Below are 20,461 nucleotides of genomic sequence, written 5' to 3'. Positions count from 1 at the left end.
TTATTGCGTGTAAGGCTGTGTTCAAGCGAATACTTCCACCCTAGAATAACATTTTTTAAAATCTGTATTGAAAAATGGTTGCATTCATCATTCAGGTCAGGTAGGAGTTAGGTTTTATTATTTTTATGGCAAAGTCACACTATCATAGGGCATTACAGCGCATAATTGGAAAAAGAAGTTAAATGGGCACCATATTACATGCACAGCCATGGCCTTCCATGGACTTGGATTAATTTAAGCCCTGTTTATGTAATTTTATATCTTCTCATTAGCCCATTGATAAAGCCTCTTAATACTACCTGTGCTGTGGGGTACCTATATAAATAAAATCCGATACATGTGCCAGCCAGTATTTTGGTTTCAAATCGCGGTTGGGTCGGTGCAATCTTTTCACATTCCTCTTCTATGATTTATTTCAGTCTTACCAGTTATTGACAATAATTGTTGTACTGTGTTGTTTTGAAATGAGGAAAAATAGACCCTTCTGAAAAATAACTTGAATGTTCATTAAATGATTTGTGTTTTATTTTTGTGATTTGCGATGCGTTATTCTACAATGGAGCTTAATCATAATTAAATCATGGGATTGTTGGTGCTGAGGATTTACAAACTGCTTTTGATCGGTTTTATGCCATATATTCTACATATATGAACCACTACTCTTCACGACCTTAAAAAAAATTGAACTCATCCAATTGCCTACAATGGCCATGGTAGATATGATTGTTTGGTACAAGGGAGGTTTGTGTTTTTGTTTATGGGTCACCGATACACTTCTGAATTTACCACCTACTGTTATAGCGGTATTTCAGTGCATACCAAACTACAGCAATGACTGCTAGAATTTCTGTTGGCATTCCTTTGTAATGGACAGATGTAATATAAATTGCAGAGAAGATTATTTACCGATTGATCTCTTGATTTATTTGTTGGGCTTATTTTCTAATCTTGCCTTATAGTTTTTTTGTTGTTACACCCCTTTGGAGAAGAGCTTTCAGCTGAAAATGCTGAAAGAGTTGATACAAATTTGAAATAAATTTCCCTTTCTTTTATTCATTTTATCCAGCTTATTTACGAATTTTGCCACCTATTTTTTTCTTCTTCAAAATAACATGAAATCATTATGTGGTATCACATGTTTGATGGCATAAATTTGCAATAATTACATGATCGATGTCATCATAATGTATTGTGTATAAAGTCATGAGTTCATTTTTTTTTACAGACTTGAAGTGTTAATTGAATGTTTGAACTTTATGAGAAAAAAAAATGTTGCTTAGCTTTGGGGCATGGTATATCTGAATGAGGCTTTCGATGTTGGAATAAAAGTCCATGTTGGAAACAATCAGCATCAAATCATCATATCAGATATGTATTGCACCTGTTCATTATCTTATTCCTTGAAATAAGAAGCTGATAACATACAAATAGCAGGTGCTGTAAGATAAACAACCCATTTATATCATAAAGAATCACGCCATATCGATACAAAACATTTTTCAAATTAATGGCATGTTATTTGACTGGTTGTAGTCTTTCCAATTGAGATTGAAGTTGGAGAGTGGCTAACAGAACAGATTTAAATATACCTTTCTAAATTTTGTCTAGACATACATGTAACAAATTATTATTTCTTACTTTGCACAAATTTTCAGAGCCAAATTCAAGTAGTAGTGGTGAGCAATCATTTAGAGAAAAAGTCTTAAAATAATTGTGATTGATGGTTACCACAGAGATTTCAAATCATTCTCAAATTGTGATTACTCTAAATTTTCTACCTCTTTTGACTATTTGTAATTGACTTTTATATTTAGGAGTATCATCCAGTGTTACAAAGTGATATGAAAGCCTGATCTAAAATTTTCAGTTTCTTTCAAGTACACTGTTTGAGGTCAATCTATGTTTGAATTTGAAATATGGGGTCCAGACATTCCCTGTGAAGGGGTTGGTATGAAATCACTTTAGGAGTATCATCCAGTCTTACAAAGTGATATGATAGCTTGATCTAGAATTTCCATTTAAAGGGGAATCCAGCCTTGGCCATAAATGTTGTGTTGAGAAGGAGAAAAATAAATTAAAATGAATGGTGAAAGTTTGAAAGAAATTGGACAAGCAATAAGAAAGTTATAGCTGCTTTAAAATTGAGATCACTAATAGTATGTAGATTTCAAATTGGCAACTGGGTAAGTAAATTATGACAAGGGGCAAGGACAACTTTCCCATAGGCCATGTACTTTATTATCAGGGATTTGTGGTTTTCTCTTAATTTCTCCTAAGTACCCATTCCCCTGGGGCAGTAATCTAAATATAACCCAGGTAGTATATTGTTTAATGTCCTCATGAAAGAAAAATATAATTTGAAATAAAACTTTAGGGGAAAATGACATTTTAGCCATAATATGTATTGGAGTACTAGGAAGAGTAGTCCTTGCCTTACATCACTATAACATCCCATATGCAGCCAATTTGAAGTCTTCATGAGTATAGTGATTACCAATATTTAAAACTTTTAAAAATTCATAACTTTCTTGTTCTGTGTCCAATATTGTTCAGACTATCACCTATCAACTTGTCTGATTTTCCTTTTTCTTATAAAAACAAGTTTTTATTTGGGTTGGATTCCCCTTTCATTACACATGTATATCGGTTTTAGTTTTATTTCGAATTCTCACAACTCTTTGTAAGAGGGGTTCCAAGTATTTTCTGTGATGGGATGGGTATGAAGTATCATCCAGTCTTACATATACAAAGGGATATTATACATGTAGATTAATCTAAACTTTATACTTATAGCTCTTTAACTACACTTCAAGTCATGTGTCTCTCTTTAAGTTTTATTTTTAATTTAATCAACCCTTTGTGAGATGGGGTCCATATTTTCTGTGATGGGATGGCTATGAAATCGCTTTAGGAGTATCATCCAGTCTTACATTCACAAAGTGATATTATGCGTGTAGATTGATCTAAATTTTATATCTCTTTAATAATTACACTACAAGTCATGTACGGTATGTCAGTTTGAGTTTTATTTTGAATATCTCCCAACTCTTTGTCAGATGGGTTTTTTTCTATAATGGGGTGGGTATGAAAGCGTTTAATGAGTATCATCCAGTATATGTATTGAGACTTCATCAAGAAGCAGAGGCAGTGAACCATAGTTAATGAGTTATTAATGATCTAGTGAGGACAGATGTGTACTTTCACCTTATTTTAAAGTTGTAATATTGGCCCCAATGACATGTAATTAGTCATTCCTGAGCTGATTGATGGGTTGTTCTCGTTCATTTTGTATGACAGTTTGACCCATCTGGATCTGCCTTTTCTTATATTCACCTACAATTTATAAACTGAAACAATTCTTTTTAGATTTGACATATGTTGGATATCCCTTAATGATTATCATACTAAAATTGTATTCAATAAATAAAAATGTGGAAAATTCAAATAAATTTCAAATAAATTCATTTCAATTTATTGAACATCTCTTGAAAATTACATGCAACATACATGTATATCGAAATAATACAACTTATATATATGACGATAAGCTGAGAACAAACAACAAAGCAAGGCAAAGAATGTTTTGCAATGTAGCCCAGTTCAATCAATTTTTCCTCCGCCCCTTTTTATGGGGGGGGGGTCAATTTCTTCAAAAACATTAAGGATGTGTTGATAGTCAATTGTATAATGAGTGATGTTTAAGCCACTATTGTGTACATGTAGAAGCTTTTTCGATGTTGGCATTTGGAAGTGTTCAATACTGAAAACAGAGAGTGGGAGGAATGTAATTTCACCTTGAAGGCTTTGATACAGAAGTGATGAGAGAAAACATATGGCACTGAAGGTCATTGGCATATCTAGCCTACATGTATGCCTCTTTCCAATACACCCCTCCATTCCCACCCCTACCCCCCCCCCCCACCTCCTCAGGCTCTTGATAGAATATAGGCCCATATAAATCCAGTTTAATGTAAAATCATTTTTAATCTCTGTATTTGTTATCAAAGAAATAATGAACAGTTTCTTGAAACGACCATTCTGCAACCCTGGAATTGCAAATGGATTCTCTAGATTTCTGTATAGGTTAAGTATAATATTTTTCTTCACATGTATTTACTGACTTTCGAAGACATTCTACCCAAGAAATTATATTTTCTTCATTTCTTCCTTTTATAATGATAATCAAGGAGAGAGTGCAAGTAATGTATAACTTTTTCTTTTTTTCTGTATATTGTTTGTACTTGTGTATGTTGTTGTTTTTTGTATTGTTTTAATTATGTCACCTCTTTGTTTTTGTTTTATTTTACTCTTACTATTTAATCGTACCTTTTACAATCCATTTTGGAGACCCTTTTTTCAGGTCACAAATTTATAATGTCACTATTTCAGTATTAATAGCTGATATTTTATTTTACAATTTTTTTAAAATCTTTGACAGCATCTACTAATACCAAGCCTGTAACGCAAGACAGTCGATATGATTACATGAACCAGTTCCCAGCAGTAGACGTAAGTATTCAAACTATCACATTAACATTTTAATGAATGATAATAATAATAATAGTTACAAATTATATAGCGCTTCATACGTTGGTTTCTAAGCACTTTACATTGCAATTATTATTACCCCGGTCACTGGATCCTTGCATGACCGCACCAAATTCATGCACTTTCTCTACTTCCGGGGGAGCATTCCAACAAGCGTCAAATACTCAATTGTTAGGCATACTACATATTAAATTTATTAATCATCATATAAATGTTACTATTTTTATTATTATTATTCATTATAGAAGAACATCAGCGAAAAGAAGCCCCGACCGGTCCGAGAGCCCGATGCTTCATACAACAAGAGTCTTCCAGAGTACCTACCCATCAAGTCGCCATCCATCTCGGACGATCGTTTCGATGACTTTGACTTCTCGCCACCTGTCACCGTCACGGCAACCAAACAGGAGGTACTGCCCAAAGTTGAACGTACTCCCTCTCTCGAATATAAGGTGGGGATAATTAAGGTTTTTAAAGCACGGGCATGGAACATGGACAACCAAGATAAAAAAAAGGCTTGGTGTCGATCCAGCTAGCACGGACATGCAGTGGTGGTGGTGCTTTTACACTTCAAGGATATGAGATTCTTGCATCCAAGCCTGCTGTATATCTAATACTTTGCAAAAGCAAGTTAATCCTTGGCTTACCGGAACTTGCTAGTCCCTGCATAATACATATGGGAATGACAGAATACAGTAGTCAAAGGGTGGGAGTCTAATGAGAGCAGAAAGGGCATTGCCTCAATATAGCTATTCAAAATGAAAGAGAGATGACCCTTTCTAGCACTCAGTAGATGCAAGATCAAAGGCTTTCAGTTTGTTCGGTTTTTTTTTCTTCTTTTTTTTTTCCTTTTCAGTTTGCACGAACTGGTGTTATATTAATAAGACAATTTTAACGTTTGGCAGAACCATTAACACTTCAAGGCATTCAATACAGTATCATACTTTTGTTGTTTGAAAAGAACTTTAAAAGATAAGAATTTTCAAAATTGCATCGAAATAAAGCTTTTTTCTTAAGAATTCATTAAAAGATACGCAGAACAGTAACAAGAATAACATCCTTTTAAATGTAGATTGATTTAGGTATTTGCGGAGGAAGATATTTAAGGACGTAGCCGTGGAGAGATAGATACATGTGGATAAAAGAAGAACATAAAAAAAAAACATGAGCAAGTTTAGTAGAAAAAATAATGCTTGTAGATGATATACATGTATATTGATGAGTGCTACCAAGTACATGTACATGTAGGTTATTTGATAGACTCATAGGCCTACATGTATATAGGCAAAATTATGATAGGGATGGAGAGATTTAGAAGAAGTAGAAAGAAAACGTTGAATAGTGATAGAAAGATGTAGATACCATCAAATGGTTTGTAGTTATACAGAAATATGTACATGTAGATTTGAAAAAGTTACAGTAGAGATACATGTAGAAAAGACCATTGCTATAAAATACCTGTCATTCAAAAACTATGCCTTATTCTCTGTGATAAAAACTTAGCAATACTGCCAAATATTTTGAAAGATGAGCATGATTTGATGTTAATTTCTCCTTTCCCTTTTTGCTGTGCCATTCCGATTTTTTTTCTTTTTATTTATTTTTTTAGCTGGAACATTATCAGGAACTTTTTTTTATCATTTTCTTTCACTATTCTCTAACAATCTATATTAAAGTTGATCATTTTGCTTGAAAAAAATCTAAATGAGCGGAGGAAAGCTAGAGTTTAAGTGAGATTTATAATCACTTTGAAAGAGAGACATTGTGATTAATGTTGGCCTTTCCCTCGGGGTCTCTTGCTCACATGTATAATGAATTGTACAAATTGGTCAGCATTAGCCATACATCTACTAGTATGTGATGGGCTAAGACAGGTGGATTTTCGAAGAGATAGATCTATTAACATAGTAAGTGATCTACATAGATGGAGGGTGTATATAAGTTCACACATTCCAAAGTTGCATCGTGGTGCCACATATTGTAATGTAGGAATCTATTATAGAGCTCAAGCATGAGAGGGAATGAATACAAATTATTAAAAGTGGAAAGGAATAAGTTATCAAAATTGATAATGTACCTTATCAACAGATTCCTACTTTGAGCTAATCAGTGACTCTGAGGTTTCTAATAACATTCATATTTATAAAGAGCGTAATTCATCCTAGTTCTACTGAAAGATGGAATGCTCTCCAATAAGCCAGTTCACGGTTAGCTCATGATCAACTTTTCTCAAATGACCTTTGTGATTTTTCATTAGGATAAGCACTATCATTTTCAAATGCAGATGTTGCGTAAGCTTTACCGGTAGAGTATTCAAATTCTAAGAACAAAAGTCATTGTATAGACCAGGTGACTAGAATAGTACATCAGGGATAAAGTTTGGAAATCTGTTTTACATGTATTGTCTGCCTTTGGCACATTTGACTATTGTTTAGGCTACTGTCAAATACCAGTGATTATGAAGGCTCTATTTAATACTCTTCAGCTTGGATGTGATAAATATTTTGAAAGGAATACATGAATAATCATCAAATCACAAATGCCTATGTCAGTGAATTTGAAAGTGCTCCACCTTCATGGTTGTCTCCAATGATCTTTTTCTGCTCGTGCGCAGTTTACAACCGTGAACAGGCTTATTGTGATGTTTTGGAGTAATGAAGTAAGGTGAGGAATGTCTAAAAATGGGGGTTAGATGTACAAACAAAAAGGTTCAATTACATGTATTTTATGGAATTTCCCTATTCATTGCATGTATGTTATTTGCGATCTTCATTGTAACAATGATCAGAAAAGAGTAGGATCCATGCAAAATCAACATGTATCTCCCTGCATTGGTGAGGATGGAGAGTGGATCCTTATGTAAGTTCTATCCCTGTAAACAATGTATTTCTGAACTGGGTTCAGGTTTATCATAGAACCATGATTCGGATCGCCATTTCATAAAGCGATGTTTTGACGACCATGGGTCTGTAGAATTGCCTTTCAAATCAAAGTTTTATACCGTGTCAATTTCATGTTGTGCTTTGGAGAAAGGCGTTTTTGTGGCCACCATAATATCACTTCAATGCGACCAACGTAAATGTTTTATTTGAACCACTTTGGGATACCTTCTAGCGTCTAAGGTGTTGCTTGAATGCAGCCTACATTAGTCATGAAACAATGAATATTTATCTCAAACCTTTATCTATTTGCTGTGCTGTGTTGTGTAGTGGATTATTTCCTTACAGTCTTGTTGATGTGAACAACTTTCCCTTCGCAAATTTGACTCTTATTGAGAAAAGACATCTACTAGACACATTTCTCCTCATAATACTTTCCTTTTCTTGCTCTCCTTGCCCCCACCATTTTAACAGCCCCTAACTTTTTTTTTTTTTTTTGGAGGGATGGTCTTGAAACTCCTATAATTATTTTCATTATTTTTTTTGCATCACCCGTGCCTGGGAGGCAAAGAGCGAACTGAACCACTGTGACCGGCGAGTCTTTCTTCCCATTATAACTAAAGTTGTGGGTGTGTGGGCAGTTGGAGAGTAGGTTTGCTCCTACTCTTGTGCAAAAGTTGATGATCCTCCTCAAACACAGGGTCTCCAATTGGTGTGCTATCTGAGGGATGCATTTTATACAATTTTATACCTTTGAGATTAACAATGCTTCTGAAAAAACACATTCATAAAGCAACCCCCCTCCCTCTAAAAAATATAATAATAACAAATAAATTAAATTAAATTAAATTAATTGATTAATAAATTAACTTCTTGAGTACATACAGGTTTTTGTTTTGATGGTTAAAAATGTAGATTTTTTTTTTTAAGGGATACTTTTCACAACCTAATGCCTAAATCAGCAACATTGGACAAGCTTTAACATTGTAGTAAATGGGTATTATCAGGGGCTCTCTCTTAATTTTCCCTGGTTCTTTTGAGCATTTCGGGGCACCCTGAGCCCCCACGTACAGACATTTTTTCACTGCTTAGGTCCCCGGCAATCTACAAACCACCGATCTTCAGTGCACATGATCCCAAGGTATTCCCTTGTTATTGTTGACATTGCATCATCAGACCCCCACGGAATGAGTAAAGTAAAAGGTCACGCTGATCACTGACCATTAGGCCAGCAGTGGTGCTTGAAGCTCTTTCCATTGAGTCCGTATTGCATGGGAGGGCCAGAGGATTATGCTGATAGGTCATGGAATGGTGTTATGAAAACTGCCACAAGCACTGCTACAACTCATGTTATACATATATACACTATACATATCACTGGGTTGTAACATCTGTAAAATGCTCATGGATTGGTATTCTGAGAAGCATTATTACCTGCATTATAGGTTACCATGTTGTAACAACACAAAAATGCTCATGAATTACGAGTAGCAGTATAACCTGCATTCGAAGGACACAAAGTGATCGGTATTCTGATAAGCATCATAACTATGTGAAATAGTGTTGTAATGTCACAGCATTGTAACACCACTAAAATTATTATGAATCGGTATTTGAGATGCAATTTATAACAAGATAAAATGCATGTACATGTACATGTACATGTAAGAGTACTCATAAAGCCTTTTTAGAATACTGATTTACTAAAACAGGCCCACAGTATGACAGATACATTATGAAACAAGAAGCGGCATGTTTTTTTTTTGGGTTTTTTTTAATAGTTATTTCAACCTCGTACTAGATCATTGATACAGTCCTCAATACTTCACCTCACCTCTGTACATTTCATTTGTTTCATGCTTATGATGTTCTATTTATTTATTTATTTTTTTTTTTAGTTGACAAGAGCCAGTGCCATAGCCTTGTACCCCTTCACTGCACAAAGCAAAAAGTAAGTACATATATTCAAAAACTTATTGGAATGCACAATTCCAGAATTTACATATTTTCTATGAATAGTGTGCACAGCTGGGTCTTTTCCCTTTACAGTAGTTGGCCTTGGCCCCGTTGAGTAAAAGTTACTATTATAGTAACTTTGCCTTTCAATGGTATCTACCATGGTAACATGGTCCAACAGCCAATCCTCCTACTGTTGAATTTATTGATTCGTGTACACTGTATATGCTACATTTGTATTTGCTACTTTTCTTGAATAAAGAAATGGTATCAATAATGTATTTTATCAGGCATGATTTGGTCAAGAGGCACAAACTTCCAAATTTGCCGCCAAAGTAAAATTTTACTTGTTTTGAGTTAAATCTCAATTACCTGCCTGTAATATGCTAGTTTGTGTAACTTTTCTTTCAGGAAATTTACAGGACATGCACTCTTGTGCCATTTCGTGGAATATTTTTCAAATGCAAAATCGCATATACACTGTAGGCCTAAATTATAATAATAAACATTAATTTGTATAGCACAGCTTTTGTATGAATACATGTATATTCAGCTGCGCTAGTTCAGAGCTCCTTTAACTTAATTCTACACAGTCAATTTTCTTAACTAAAGAGATATGTTTTTAATTTTGTTTTTGAAGATAGTCAATGATGGAGAGCTTCTTATGTCAATTGGCAGGCTATTCCATAGTTTGGGGGCAGCAAGTGCACATGCACGATCACCAAGTGTGACTTGTGAAAGGGGATCTGGAACAATAATTTATCTGTGGAAATTTGCAAGCTTCGACTATGTGATTGGGTTTTAAGTTTGAGTACTATTGCAATGTAATGTGGGGCTTGACCGATTAATGATATATATACAATTAACAGAATTTTGAATGAAATTCTTTGACGTACAAACAACCATATAATGTACTTAAATCAAAACTTCCACAAATGTAGACACCTGTGTTTTGAAAGCAATTTCCACCTGGGTTGAATTCCCCTTTAAGGTATCTAAATTCATGCATGAATCTTTCATCTGTTGTGTCTATCATGTGAGGTGGACAACTAATTGAATACGTGTTGTTACATTGCAGGGAGCTGAGTTTCAAGAAGGGTGATACCATTTATTTGACGAGGGAGATTGATAACAATTGGTTGGAGGGAGAGCATCATGGTAATAAAGGCATCCTTCCGAGAACATATGTAGAGGTGAGTTGGTGATGATTGGCTTCTTGTTAATAATAATGATACCAACATGTAAAAAAACTTTGACACCTCACAAATCCACAATTTAAGGGAAAAAAAACACAACGTGAGCACATAATCATTGTATACGGTTACGGGTGGAAAGAGTATCTTTTCCCGAATAATTTGATGCCATATTTATGTGGTACGTATGTCTTCATGTTTGGGTAATTAGTACATGTAGGTATTCTTTGCCGTGATGTAAATTTTGACTTGCACCAAAGTAAGGCACGACTGCAATGAATGAATCCTGGGCCCCGTCTTACAAATGGTTGTGATTGAGCCGATCAATCGCAACTATGGACGGCCAGCAATATCAACATCTATTATGCATGTTTGTTCACAATGTTTTCTAGATATGACGTAAATTACACAAATTCATTGTGTTTTTTTACAATTTGGTGTGTTCGCCTTTGTTTACGAAGGACACTTTGAAAATTTCCTGTAGAAAAAATTATGACACTGATGGATTTCCATAGAGTTACGATTGATCGGATCAATCAATCGTAACTCTTTGTACAACGGGGCCAAGATGTCAATGATGTCATAATCCTGCAAGGGTTGCACCTTTCAAGAATGAACATTATGATTGTTTAATAAATACCGTTTTAGTATCAATCCATAAGTAGATATTATTGAAAAAGGATTTGCAAATATGTTTACTAACTCATGTAGGATAATGCCATCATTGGCATCTGGATTCATTCATTGCGGCCATGCCTTTCTTTCGCGCAAATCGAACTTTACATCATAGTAAAAAATATATCCTGATTATTCAAGCGTTAACACATACCACATAAATATGATGTCAACTTATTCAAGAGAAGATATTCTTTCAGGCCATATATAATAATGGTGTGTTCATGATATATTTTTTTCTTAAATTGGGAGTTTACGAGGTGTCAAGTTTTTTTTTACTCACACGGTAAAGCGCATATCACTGGCAAATGCGTCCCGAATCGCACTGTTAATATTTTGAAAATTGTTCTACCATGTAGGTCGCGAATCATGACACCACTGAAACGCTAATAACTGGTATTTTGTAAAGGGTTATAACAGTTTAATCAAGCCACACCACAAAAAAACCCATAGAATTGTGAAATGGGATGGAATAATTTTATCACAAAATAGAATTCATTAATAATACAGTGATCATGGAGGGTGGGGGGGGGGGGTCATGTTCGTATGAAGATAAAAGAAGACAACAAACTGCTTTGATACCAACTGGAAACTAGGACACTGCAAAAAGGCTTTCTTAGATTGCGAGGTGGTACAGTCTTATCAATACAATGTTACATGTGTGCATTGTAGAGGTCGTGTGGTCTAGTGGTTAGAGCATCGGACTCATAATCGCAAGGTTCAGAGTTCAAATCCCAACTCTGCCATATTCTCCACTTTGATAAAAAAGGCCCAAGAGTAATATCTGTCGTCTATAACGTCGGCCACTACGACTGATTAACCTAGACGTAAAATGTTTCCTAGGTAAGTGGCTATACCAGCTTGGCGTTTACCAGCATAAAACTGTTCTGCCGAGTTCCTACAGGAGTTACCATTAACAGAAATCTATGATAAAAGAATTATCTCATATCATTCAATTTCTTTGACATCTTTTTAGATTGTGACTAGCATTGAAGAAGCAAGGAACCTTCAGGCTAATGCACCCAGTGCGGAAGGGAAGGGCAGAGCAAAGTATAAATTCAAAGGAGAAACGGCCAATGAGCTTTCAGTCAATAAGGTGAGTAGGAACACAAGCTGTTTTTATTCCAATACTTTGATTAAATGATTGGGTGATTTCAAGTTCAGAGTTGACCTCTTTGGGTTGGTGTTACATGTAGGTCAATTTTTACGTGAGTATAAAATATAAAATTAAGATGGTCCTACACAAGAGCTGTTTTTATTCCAGTACTTTGATTAAGTGATTGGGTGATTTCAAGTTCAGAGTTGACCTCTTTGGGTTGGTGTTAGGTCAATTTTTACGTGAGTATAAAATATAAAATTAAGATGGTCCTACACAAGAGCTGTTTTTATTCCAGTACTTTGATTAAGTGATTGGGTGATTTCAAGTTCAGTGTTGACCTCTTTGGTTTGGTGTTAGGTCAATTTTTACATGAGTATAAAATATAAAATTAAGATGGTCCGACACGAGAGCTGTTTTTATTCCAGTACTTTGATTAAGTGATTGGGTGATTTCAAGTTCAGTGTTGACCTCTTTGGGTTGGTGTTAGGTCAATTTTTACATGAGTATAAAATATAAAATTAAGATGGTCCTACACGAGAGCTGTTTTTATTCCAGTACTTTGATTAAGTGATTGGGTGATTTCAAGTTCAGTGTTGACCTCTTTGGGTTGGTGTTAGGTCAATTCTTACATGAGTATAAAATATAAAATTAAGATGGTCCTACACGAGAGCTGTTTTTATTCCAGTATTTTGATTAAGTGATTGGGTGATTTCAAGTTCAGTGTTGACCTCTTTGGGTTGGTGTTAGGTCAATTTTTACATGAGTATAAGATATAAAATTAAGATGGTCCTACACGAGAGCTGTTTTTATTCCAATACTTTGATTAAGTGATTGGGTGATTTCAAGTTCAGTGTTGACCTCTTTGGGTTGGTGTTAGGTCAATTTTTACATGAGTATAAAATATAAAATTAAGATGGTCCTACACGAGAGCTGTTTTTATTCCAGTATTTTGATTAAGTGATTGGGTGATTTCAAGTTCAGTGTTGACCTCTTTGGGTTGGTGTTAGGTCAATTTTTACATGAGTATAAAATATAAAACTAGATTTTAATTCGTCATGCGGACGAATTAGGTGGTCTGTCATGATTTTTCATTCATTGTCGGCTAATGTTGTATAAAATGAATCCCGGGAATGAATCATTCTGATATGATTGATAATCTTGATCATAGACATCAAAGGAATAAATTTTGACCATTGCTAAATGTGATTATAAATGTAGTGATGACAATCGTGATGATTATAATGATGGTGGTGATAATGCAATATGTTAAATACGAAATAAAGTTAGGAGCACGTAAAATGCCGGCTTAAAAACTCTCCAAAAATCTCAGACGATTTTACCGAAATTGGCTTTCCAAAATTGCGCAATGAAAGGCGTCTTAATTTTCACAGCAGCTAATTTTTAATCGACAGTTTGATGTTTTTTATGCAAATTCTTGTTAAAAATTCTTTGTACTTTGAGCATTTTTTTTTAAATTTCACCCACTGACATTTCACAATGTCAGTGGGTATTAATTTCACAGAATACTTGAAAATTCATAGGTGATACTTTTTAAAAGCTAAAATATCTTAAATATTTTTGTTCAAATTTTCTGCTACATTTCAATAGATTTTAATGAGAAGTTTCATAATGCTATAATTTCACAGCATTCACATCAAAACTCATGAGTGATGTATTTGATAAAAGAACCAGATTTTTTTGTAAATGTTTTCCAAATTTCTGAAAATTTTTAAACATTTCAAATAATATTTTCCGTCAAAAATTTTCAATATCCATTTATTAATTGTGTATGACTTTGACATTTACTTGAAAATTCTTTCTTGGTGATTTTTACTGAAAAAAGTCAGGTAAAAGATTCAAATACTGGCAATTTTCCCGCAAAATTTCGGGAACATGTGTAATTAACTAAATTGCACAATTTTTTCATTTCACAGAAGGTACCTGAAAATTTGTTATATGTTATATTAAGTAAAAATGAACAAACAGAAAAAAATCCAGGAATTTCCGCAAAATGTCCGGAATGAAAATTTTCAACCCAATAGCGTTTAAATATTGCAGCGTTTACTAAAAAATACATAAATGATGTTTTACAATGTTAAAATTGCCCCTTAAAAAGTTCCGGCAAAATTACAAAAATTGTCCTACATAAAAAAATGCAAGGCAAGTGGGCTTGAAATTTTCAGGAAGACTGTACAATTGGTTAATGAAACATTTCTCTAAAGAATTTCGCAAAAATTACGTCCAGAAAAAATTTGCAAAAATTTAAACACATCATAACACATTGATGCTGTGGTCAAAAGTCAAAATTATTCACACGTTATTTGTAGAGAATTGTCTTCACTATATGATATCAAAATTTGAAAGAAAACTGACCAGTAAAAACGAAGATACGGTCAAGTACGTTGACGTTTGTTGCGGAAATATGTAATTTTTACTAATAACTTAAAATTGACGTAATTACAAAATCTCCAAATGAAATATTGAATATATAAAAGAGTGACAAAAAATTTGGGGTCAACGGACTCCCTGAAGAGCTACAGTGAATTTTATATAGGCATATTTTAGCCCATTTACGCGCGCGTAATGCAAATTTGAATGGACGCGCATTCCCGTATTATTGGTCGTAAGAGGCTGAATGAGGTATCAAATTAATCAGAAGATAATGGACAATGGAAAGACATGAAAGAAATGGTGACTCGAAGATGCATAACGATGGTAGGTGCAAGAACGCGCACGCATACCTGTGCGCGCGCAAATTCTTGACATGCTCAAAATGACCAGAAACGTACCCAAACTTGACCACGGTCGATTTGGGGAAATTTAAAATTTTAACGCGCGCGTACGTGCGCGTCGTGACCTTTGCATGACCTCTGATGATATGTCCTGATGACCTGTCACCTGAACTTGATATGATGCAAATATGGATGATTTTTGATGATTAGTTGCGATGATATGATCAATCATTTAATTTTACAAAATGGCGCCTAGATGACGTCATCATGATTTGATAACCTTGAAAAGTTTCCATTCCCATGTCCATAATGATGCCCATACATGACATGAAAATCAAGGAAATTGACATGCCCGATTTTGAGATAGAGGTGGACAAAGATTTGGCAATAAAAATAAAGAAAATTCTGACGAATATAATAGGTGATCTGTCATCTTAATGACAGACCACCTAAAAAGGACCAAAAAAAAAAAAAAAAAAAAAAAACGGGGGTCTAGCGAGGTTTGAACCACCGAACCCTGGTATACCAGTCAGGTGTGTTATCCAGTCGGCCACAGTGTGTTCGACAAGCACAGAGAGCAAAATAGGAAACATATTGTCAACTTGACATTGAATGTACATTCTTGCAATTCCAAATTGGCATGATGACAAAACTCTACAAATTCTAGTTTTGAGAATAGTACAAGCTTTAAAATGAAACAGTGGATATATTGTCTAAAGGATACATTCTAAGCTAAAACATATTGAAAATTTGGCGAGAACAGACCAAGATTTACGGAATTAAAATCAATTTAAATGACTATGGTGACATCATGAAACAGAAAACACTTGTTCTTAGTTCCGACGCCATTTTGATGACGTCACGATGTAATTAAGAGTCAAATGTGGCATGAAATCATATCTCCTATTCATACTCTATTCGAATATGAAAAGAAAAATTGGGGTCAACGGACTCCCTGAAGAGCTACAGTGAATTTTATATAGGCATATTTTAGCCCATTTACGCGCGCGTAATGCAAATTTGAATGGACGCGCATTCCCGTATTATTGGTCGTAAGAGGCTGAATGAGGTATCAAATTAATCAGAAGATAATGGACAATGGAAAGACATGAAAGAAATGGTGACTCGAAGATGCATAACGATGGTAGGTGCAAGAACGCGCACGCATACCTGTGCGCGCGCAAATTCTTGACATGCTCAAAATGACCAGAAACGTACCCAAACTTGACCACGGTCGATTTGGGGAAATTTAAAATTTTAACGCGCGCGTACGTGCGCGTCGTGACCTTTGCATGACCTCTGATGATATGTCCTGATGACCTGTCACCTGAACTTGATATGATGCAAATATGGATGATTTTTGATGATTAGTTGCGATGATATGATCAATCATTTAATTTTACAAAATGGCGCCTAGATGACGTCATCATGATTTGATAACCTTGAAAAGTTTCCATTCCCATGTCCATAATGATGCCCATACATGACATGAAAATCAAGGAAATTGACATGCCCGATTTTGAGATAGAGGTGGACAAAGATTTGGCAATAAAAATAAAGAAAATTCTGACGAATATAATAGGTGATCTGTCATCTTAATGACAGACCACCTAAAAAGGACCAAAAAAAAAAAAAAAAAAAAAAAAGGGGGTCTAGCGAGGTTTGAACCACCGAACCCTGGTATACCAGTCAGGTGTGTTATCCAGTCGGCCACAGTGTGTTCGACAAGCACAGAGAGCAAAATAGGAAACATATTGTCAACTTGACATTGAATGTACATTCTTGCAATTCCAAATTGGCATGATGACAAAACTCTACAAATTCTAGTTTTGAGAATAGTACAAGCTTTAAAATGAAACAGTGGATATATTGTCTAAAGGATACATTCTAAGCTAAAACATATTGAAAATTTGGCGAGAACAGACCAAGATTTACGGAATTAAAATCAATTTAAATGACTATGGTGACATCATGAAACAGAAAACACTTGTTCTTAGTTCCGACGCCATTTTGATGACGTCACGATGTAATTAAGAGTCAAATGTGGCATGAAATCATATCTCCTATTCATACTCTATTCGAATATGAAAAGAAAAATTGGGGTCAACGGACTCCCTGAAGAGCTACAGTGAATTTTATATAGGCATATTTTAGCCCATTTACGCGCGCGTAATGCAAATTTGAATGGACGCGCATTCCCGTATTATTGGTCGTAAGAGGCTGAATGAGGTATCAAATTAATCAGAAGATAATGGACAATGGAAAGACATGAAAGAAATGGTGACTCGAAGATGCATAACGATGGTAGGTGCAAGAACGCGCACGCATACCTGTGCGCGCGCAAATTCTTGACATGCTCAAAATGACCAGAAACGTACCCAAACTTGACCACGGTCGATTTGGGGAAATTTAAAATTTTAACGCGCGCGTACGTGCGCGTCGTGACCTTTGCATGACCTCTGATGATATGTCCTGATGACCTGTCACCTGAACTTGATATGATGCAAATATGGATGATTTTTGATGATTAGTTGCGATGATATGATCAATCATTTAATTTTACAAAATGGCGCCTAGATGACGTCATCATGATTTGATAACCTTGAAAAGTTTCCATTCCCATGTCCATAATGATGCCCATACATGACATGAAAATCAAGGAAATTGACATGCCCGATTTTGAGATAGAGGTGGACAAAGATTTGGCAATAAAAATAAAGAAAATTCTGACGAATATAATAGGTGATCTGTCATCTTAATGACAGACCACCTAAAAAGGACCAAAAAAAAAAAAAAAAAAAAAAAACGGGGGTCTAGCGAGGTTTGAACCACCGAACCCTGGTATACCAGTCAGGTGTGTTATCCAGTCGGCCACAGTGTGTTCGACAAGCACAGAGAGCAAAATAGGAAACATATTGTCAACTTGACATTGAATGTACATTCTTGCAATTCCAAATTGGCATGATGACAAAACTCTACAAATTCTAGTTTTGAGAATAGTACAAGCTTTAAAATGAAACAGTGGATATATTGTCTAAAGGATACATTCTAAGCTAAAACATATTGAAAATTTGGCGAGAACAGACCAAGATTTACGGAATTAAAATCAATTTAAATGACTATGGTGACATCATGAAACAGAAAACACTTGTTCTTAGTTCCGACGCCATTTTGATGACGTCACGATGTAATTAAGAGTCAAATGTGGCATGAAATCATATCTCCTATTCATACTCTATTCGAATATGAAAAGAAAAATTGGGGTCAACGGACTCCCTGAAGAGCTACAGTGAATTTTATATAGGCATATTTTAGCCCATTTACGCGCGCGTAATGCAAATTTGAATGGACGCGCATTCCCGTATTATTGGTCGTAAGAGGCTGAATGAGGTATCAAATTAATCAGAAGATAATGGACAATGGAAAGACATGAAAGAAATGGTGACTCGAAGATGCATAACGATGGTAGGTGCAAGAACGCGCACGCATACCTGTGCGCGCGCAAATTCTTGACATGCTCAAAATGACCAGAAACGTACCCAAACTTGACCACGGTCGATTTGGGGAAATTTAAAATTTTAACGCGCGCGTACGTGCGCGTCGTGACCTTTGCATGACCTCTGATGATATGTCCTGATGACCTGTCACCTGAACTTGATATGATGCAAATATGGATGATTTTTGATGATTAGTTGCGATGATATGATCAATCATTTAATTTTACAAAATGGCGCCTAGATGACGTCATCATGATTTGATAACCTTGAAAAGTTTCCATTCCCATGTCCATAATGATGCCCATACATGACATGAAAATCAAGGAAATTGACATGCCCGATTTTGAGATAGAGGTGGACAAAGATTTGGCAATAAAAATAAAGAAAATTCTGACGAATATAATAGGTGATCTGTCATCTTAATGACAGACCACCTAAAAAGGACCAAAAAAAAAAAAAAAAAAAAAAAACGGGGGTCTAGCGAGGTTTGAACCACCGAACCCTGGTATACCAGTCAGGTGTGTTATCCAGTCGGCCACAGTGTGTTCGACAAGCACAGAGAGCAAAATAGGAAACATTTTGTCAACTTGACATTGAATGTACATTCTTGCAATTCCAAATTGGCATGATGACAAAACTCTACAAATTCTAGTTTTGAGAATAGTACAAGCTTTAAAATGAAACAGTGGATATATTGTCTAAAGGATACATTCTAAGCTAAAACATATTGAAAATTTGGCGAGAACAGACCAAGATTTACGGAATTAAAATCAATTTAAATGACTATGGTGACATCATGAAACAGAAAACACTTGTTCTTAGTTCCGACGCCATTTTGATGACGTCACGATGTAATTAAGAGTCAAATGTGGCATGAAATCATATCTCCTATTCATACTCTATTCGAATATGAAAAGAAAAATTGGGGTCAACGGACTCCCTGAAGAGCTACAGTGAATTTTATATAGGCATATTTTAGCCCATTTACGCGCGCGTAATGCAAATTTGAATGGACGCGCATTCCCGTATTATTGGTCGTAAGAGGCTGAATGAGGTATCAAATTAATCAGAAGATAATGGACAATGGAAAGACATGAAAGAAATGGTGACTCGAAGATGCATAACGATGGTAGGTGCAAGAACGCGCACGCATACCTGTGCGCGCGCAAATTCTTGACATGCTCAAAATGACCAGAAACGTACCCAAACTTGACCACGGTCGATTTGGGGAAATTTAAAATTTTAACGCGCGCGTACGTGCGCGTCGTGACCTTTGCATGACCTCTGATGATATGTCCTGATGACCTGTCACCTGAACTTGATATGATGCAAATATGGATGATTTTTGATGATTAGTTGCGATGATATGATCAATCATTTAATTTTACAAAATGGCGCCTAGATGACGTCATCATGATTTGATAACCTTGAAAAGTTTCCATTCCCATGTCCATAATGATGCCCATACATGACATGAAAATCAAGGAAATTGACATGCCCGATTTTGAGATAGAGGTGGACAAAGATTTGGCAATAAAAATAAAGAAAATTCTGACGAATATAATAGGTGATCTGTCATCTTAATGACAGACCACCTAATTAAGATGGTCCTACATGAGAGCTGTTTTTATTCCAGTATTTTGATTAAGTGATTGGGTGATTTCAAGTTCAGTGTTGACCTCTTTGGGTTGGTGTTAGGTCAATTTTTACATGAGTATAAAATATAAAATTAAGATGGTCCTGAAGAGTCACTCACTATTATGTTGGGCTGTCAATATTGTGATCTTGATTATTCGTTTTTACTCAGAATAGGTTTCTGAGCTAGGAAACGCAATCCAGAATGTGCTTCCAACACCGACATCGAACTTGAAATCACCCAATA

At 35.3% G+C, this 20,461-nt stretch overlaps 1 protein-coding gene across 2 annotated transcripts in view; it reads left to right on the top strand.

The window, feature by feature from the left end:
• Positions 1 to 4,436: 4,436 nt before the first annotated feature.
• The window catches only part of LOC129281607 (sorbin and SH3 domain-containing protein 2-like), a 32,908-nt gene continuing 16,883 nt past the window's right edge, over positions 4,437 to 20,461 (top strand). Inside the window, exons 1-5 of one of the 2 annotated variants that reach the window (XM_064113189.1) lie at positions 4,437 to 4,509; positions 4,794 to 4,958; positions 9,326 to 9,378; positions 10,462 to 10,576; positions 12,228 to 12,347. In XM_064113189.1, coding sequence (XP_063969259.1) covers positions 4,486 to 4,509; positions 4,794 to 4,958; positions 9,326 to 9,378; positions 10,462 to 10,576; positions 12,228 to 12,347 — 477 coding nt within the window. In that variant the 5' untranslated portion in view covers positions 4,437 to 4,485. Of the gene's footprint in view, positions 4,510 to 4,793; positions 5,001 to 9,325; positions 9,379 to 10,461; positions 10,577 to 12,227; positions 12,348 to 20,461 lie in introns of both variants that reach the window. The other variant, XM_064113188.1, reaches the window with a different exon arrangement.

Source organism: Lytechinus pictus, chromosome 18 (genome assembly GCF_037042905.1).
Source record: "Lytechinus pictus isolate F3 Inbred chromosome 18, Lp3.0, whole genome shotgun sequence".
Classification (NCBI taxonomy): Eukaryota; Metazoa; Echinodermata; class Echinoidea; order Temnopleuroida; family Toxopneustidae; genus Lytechinus; species Lytechinus pictus.
Note: the sequence above shows the minus strand (reverse complement) of the source record. Positions and strands in the feature narration are given on the sequence as shown.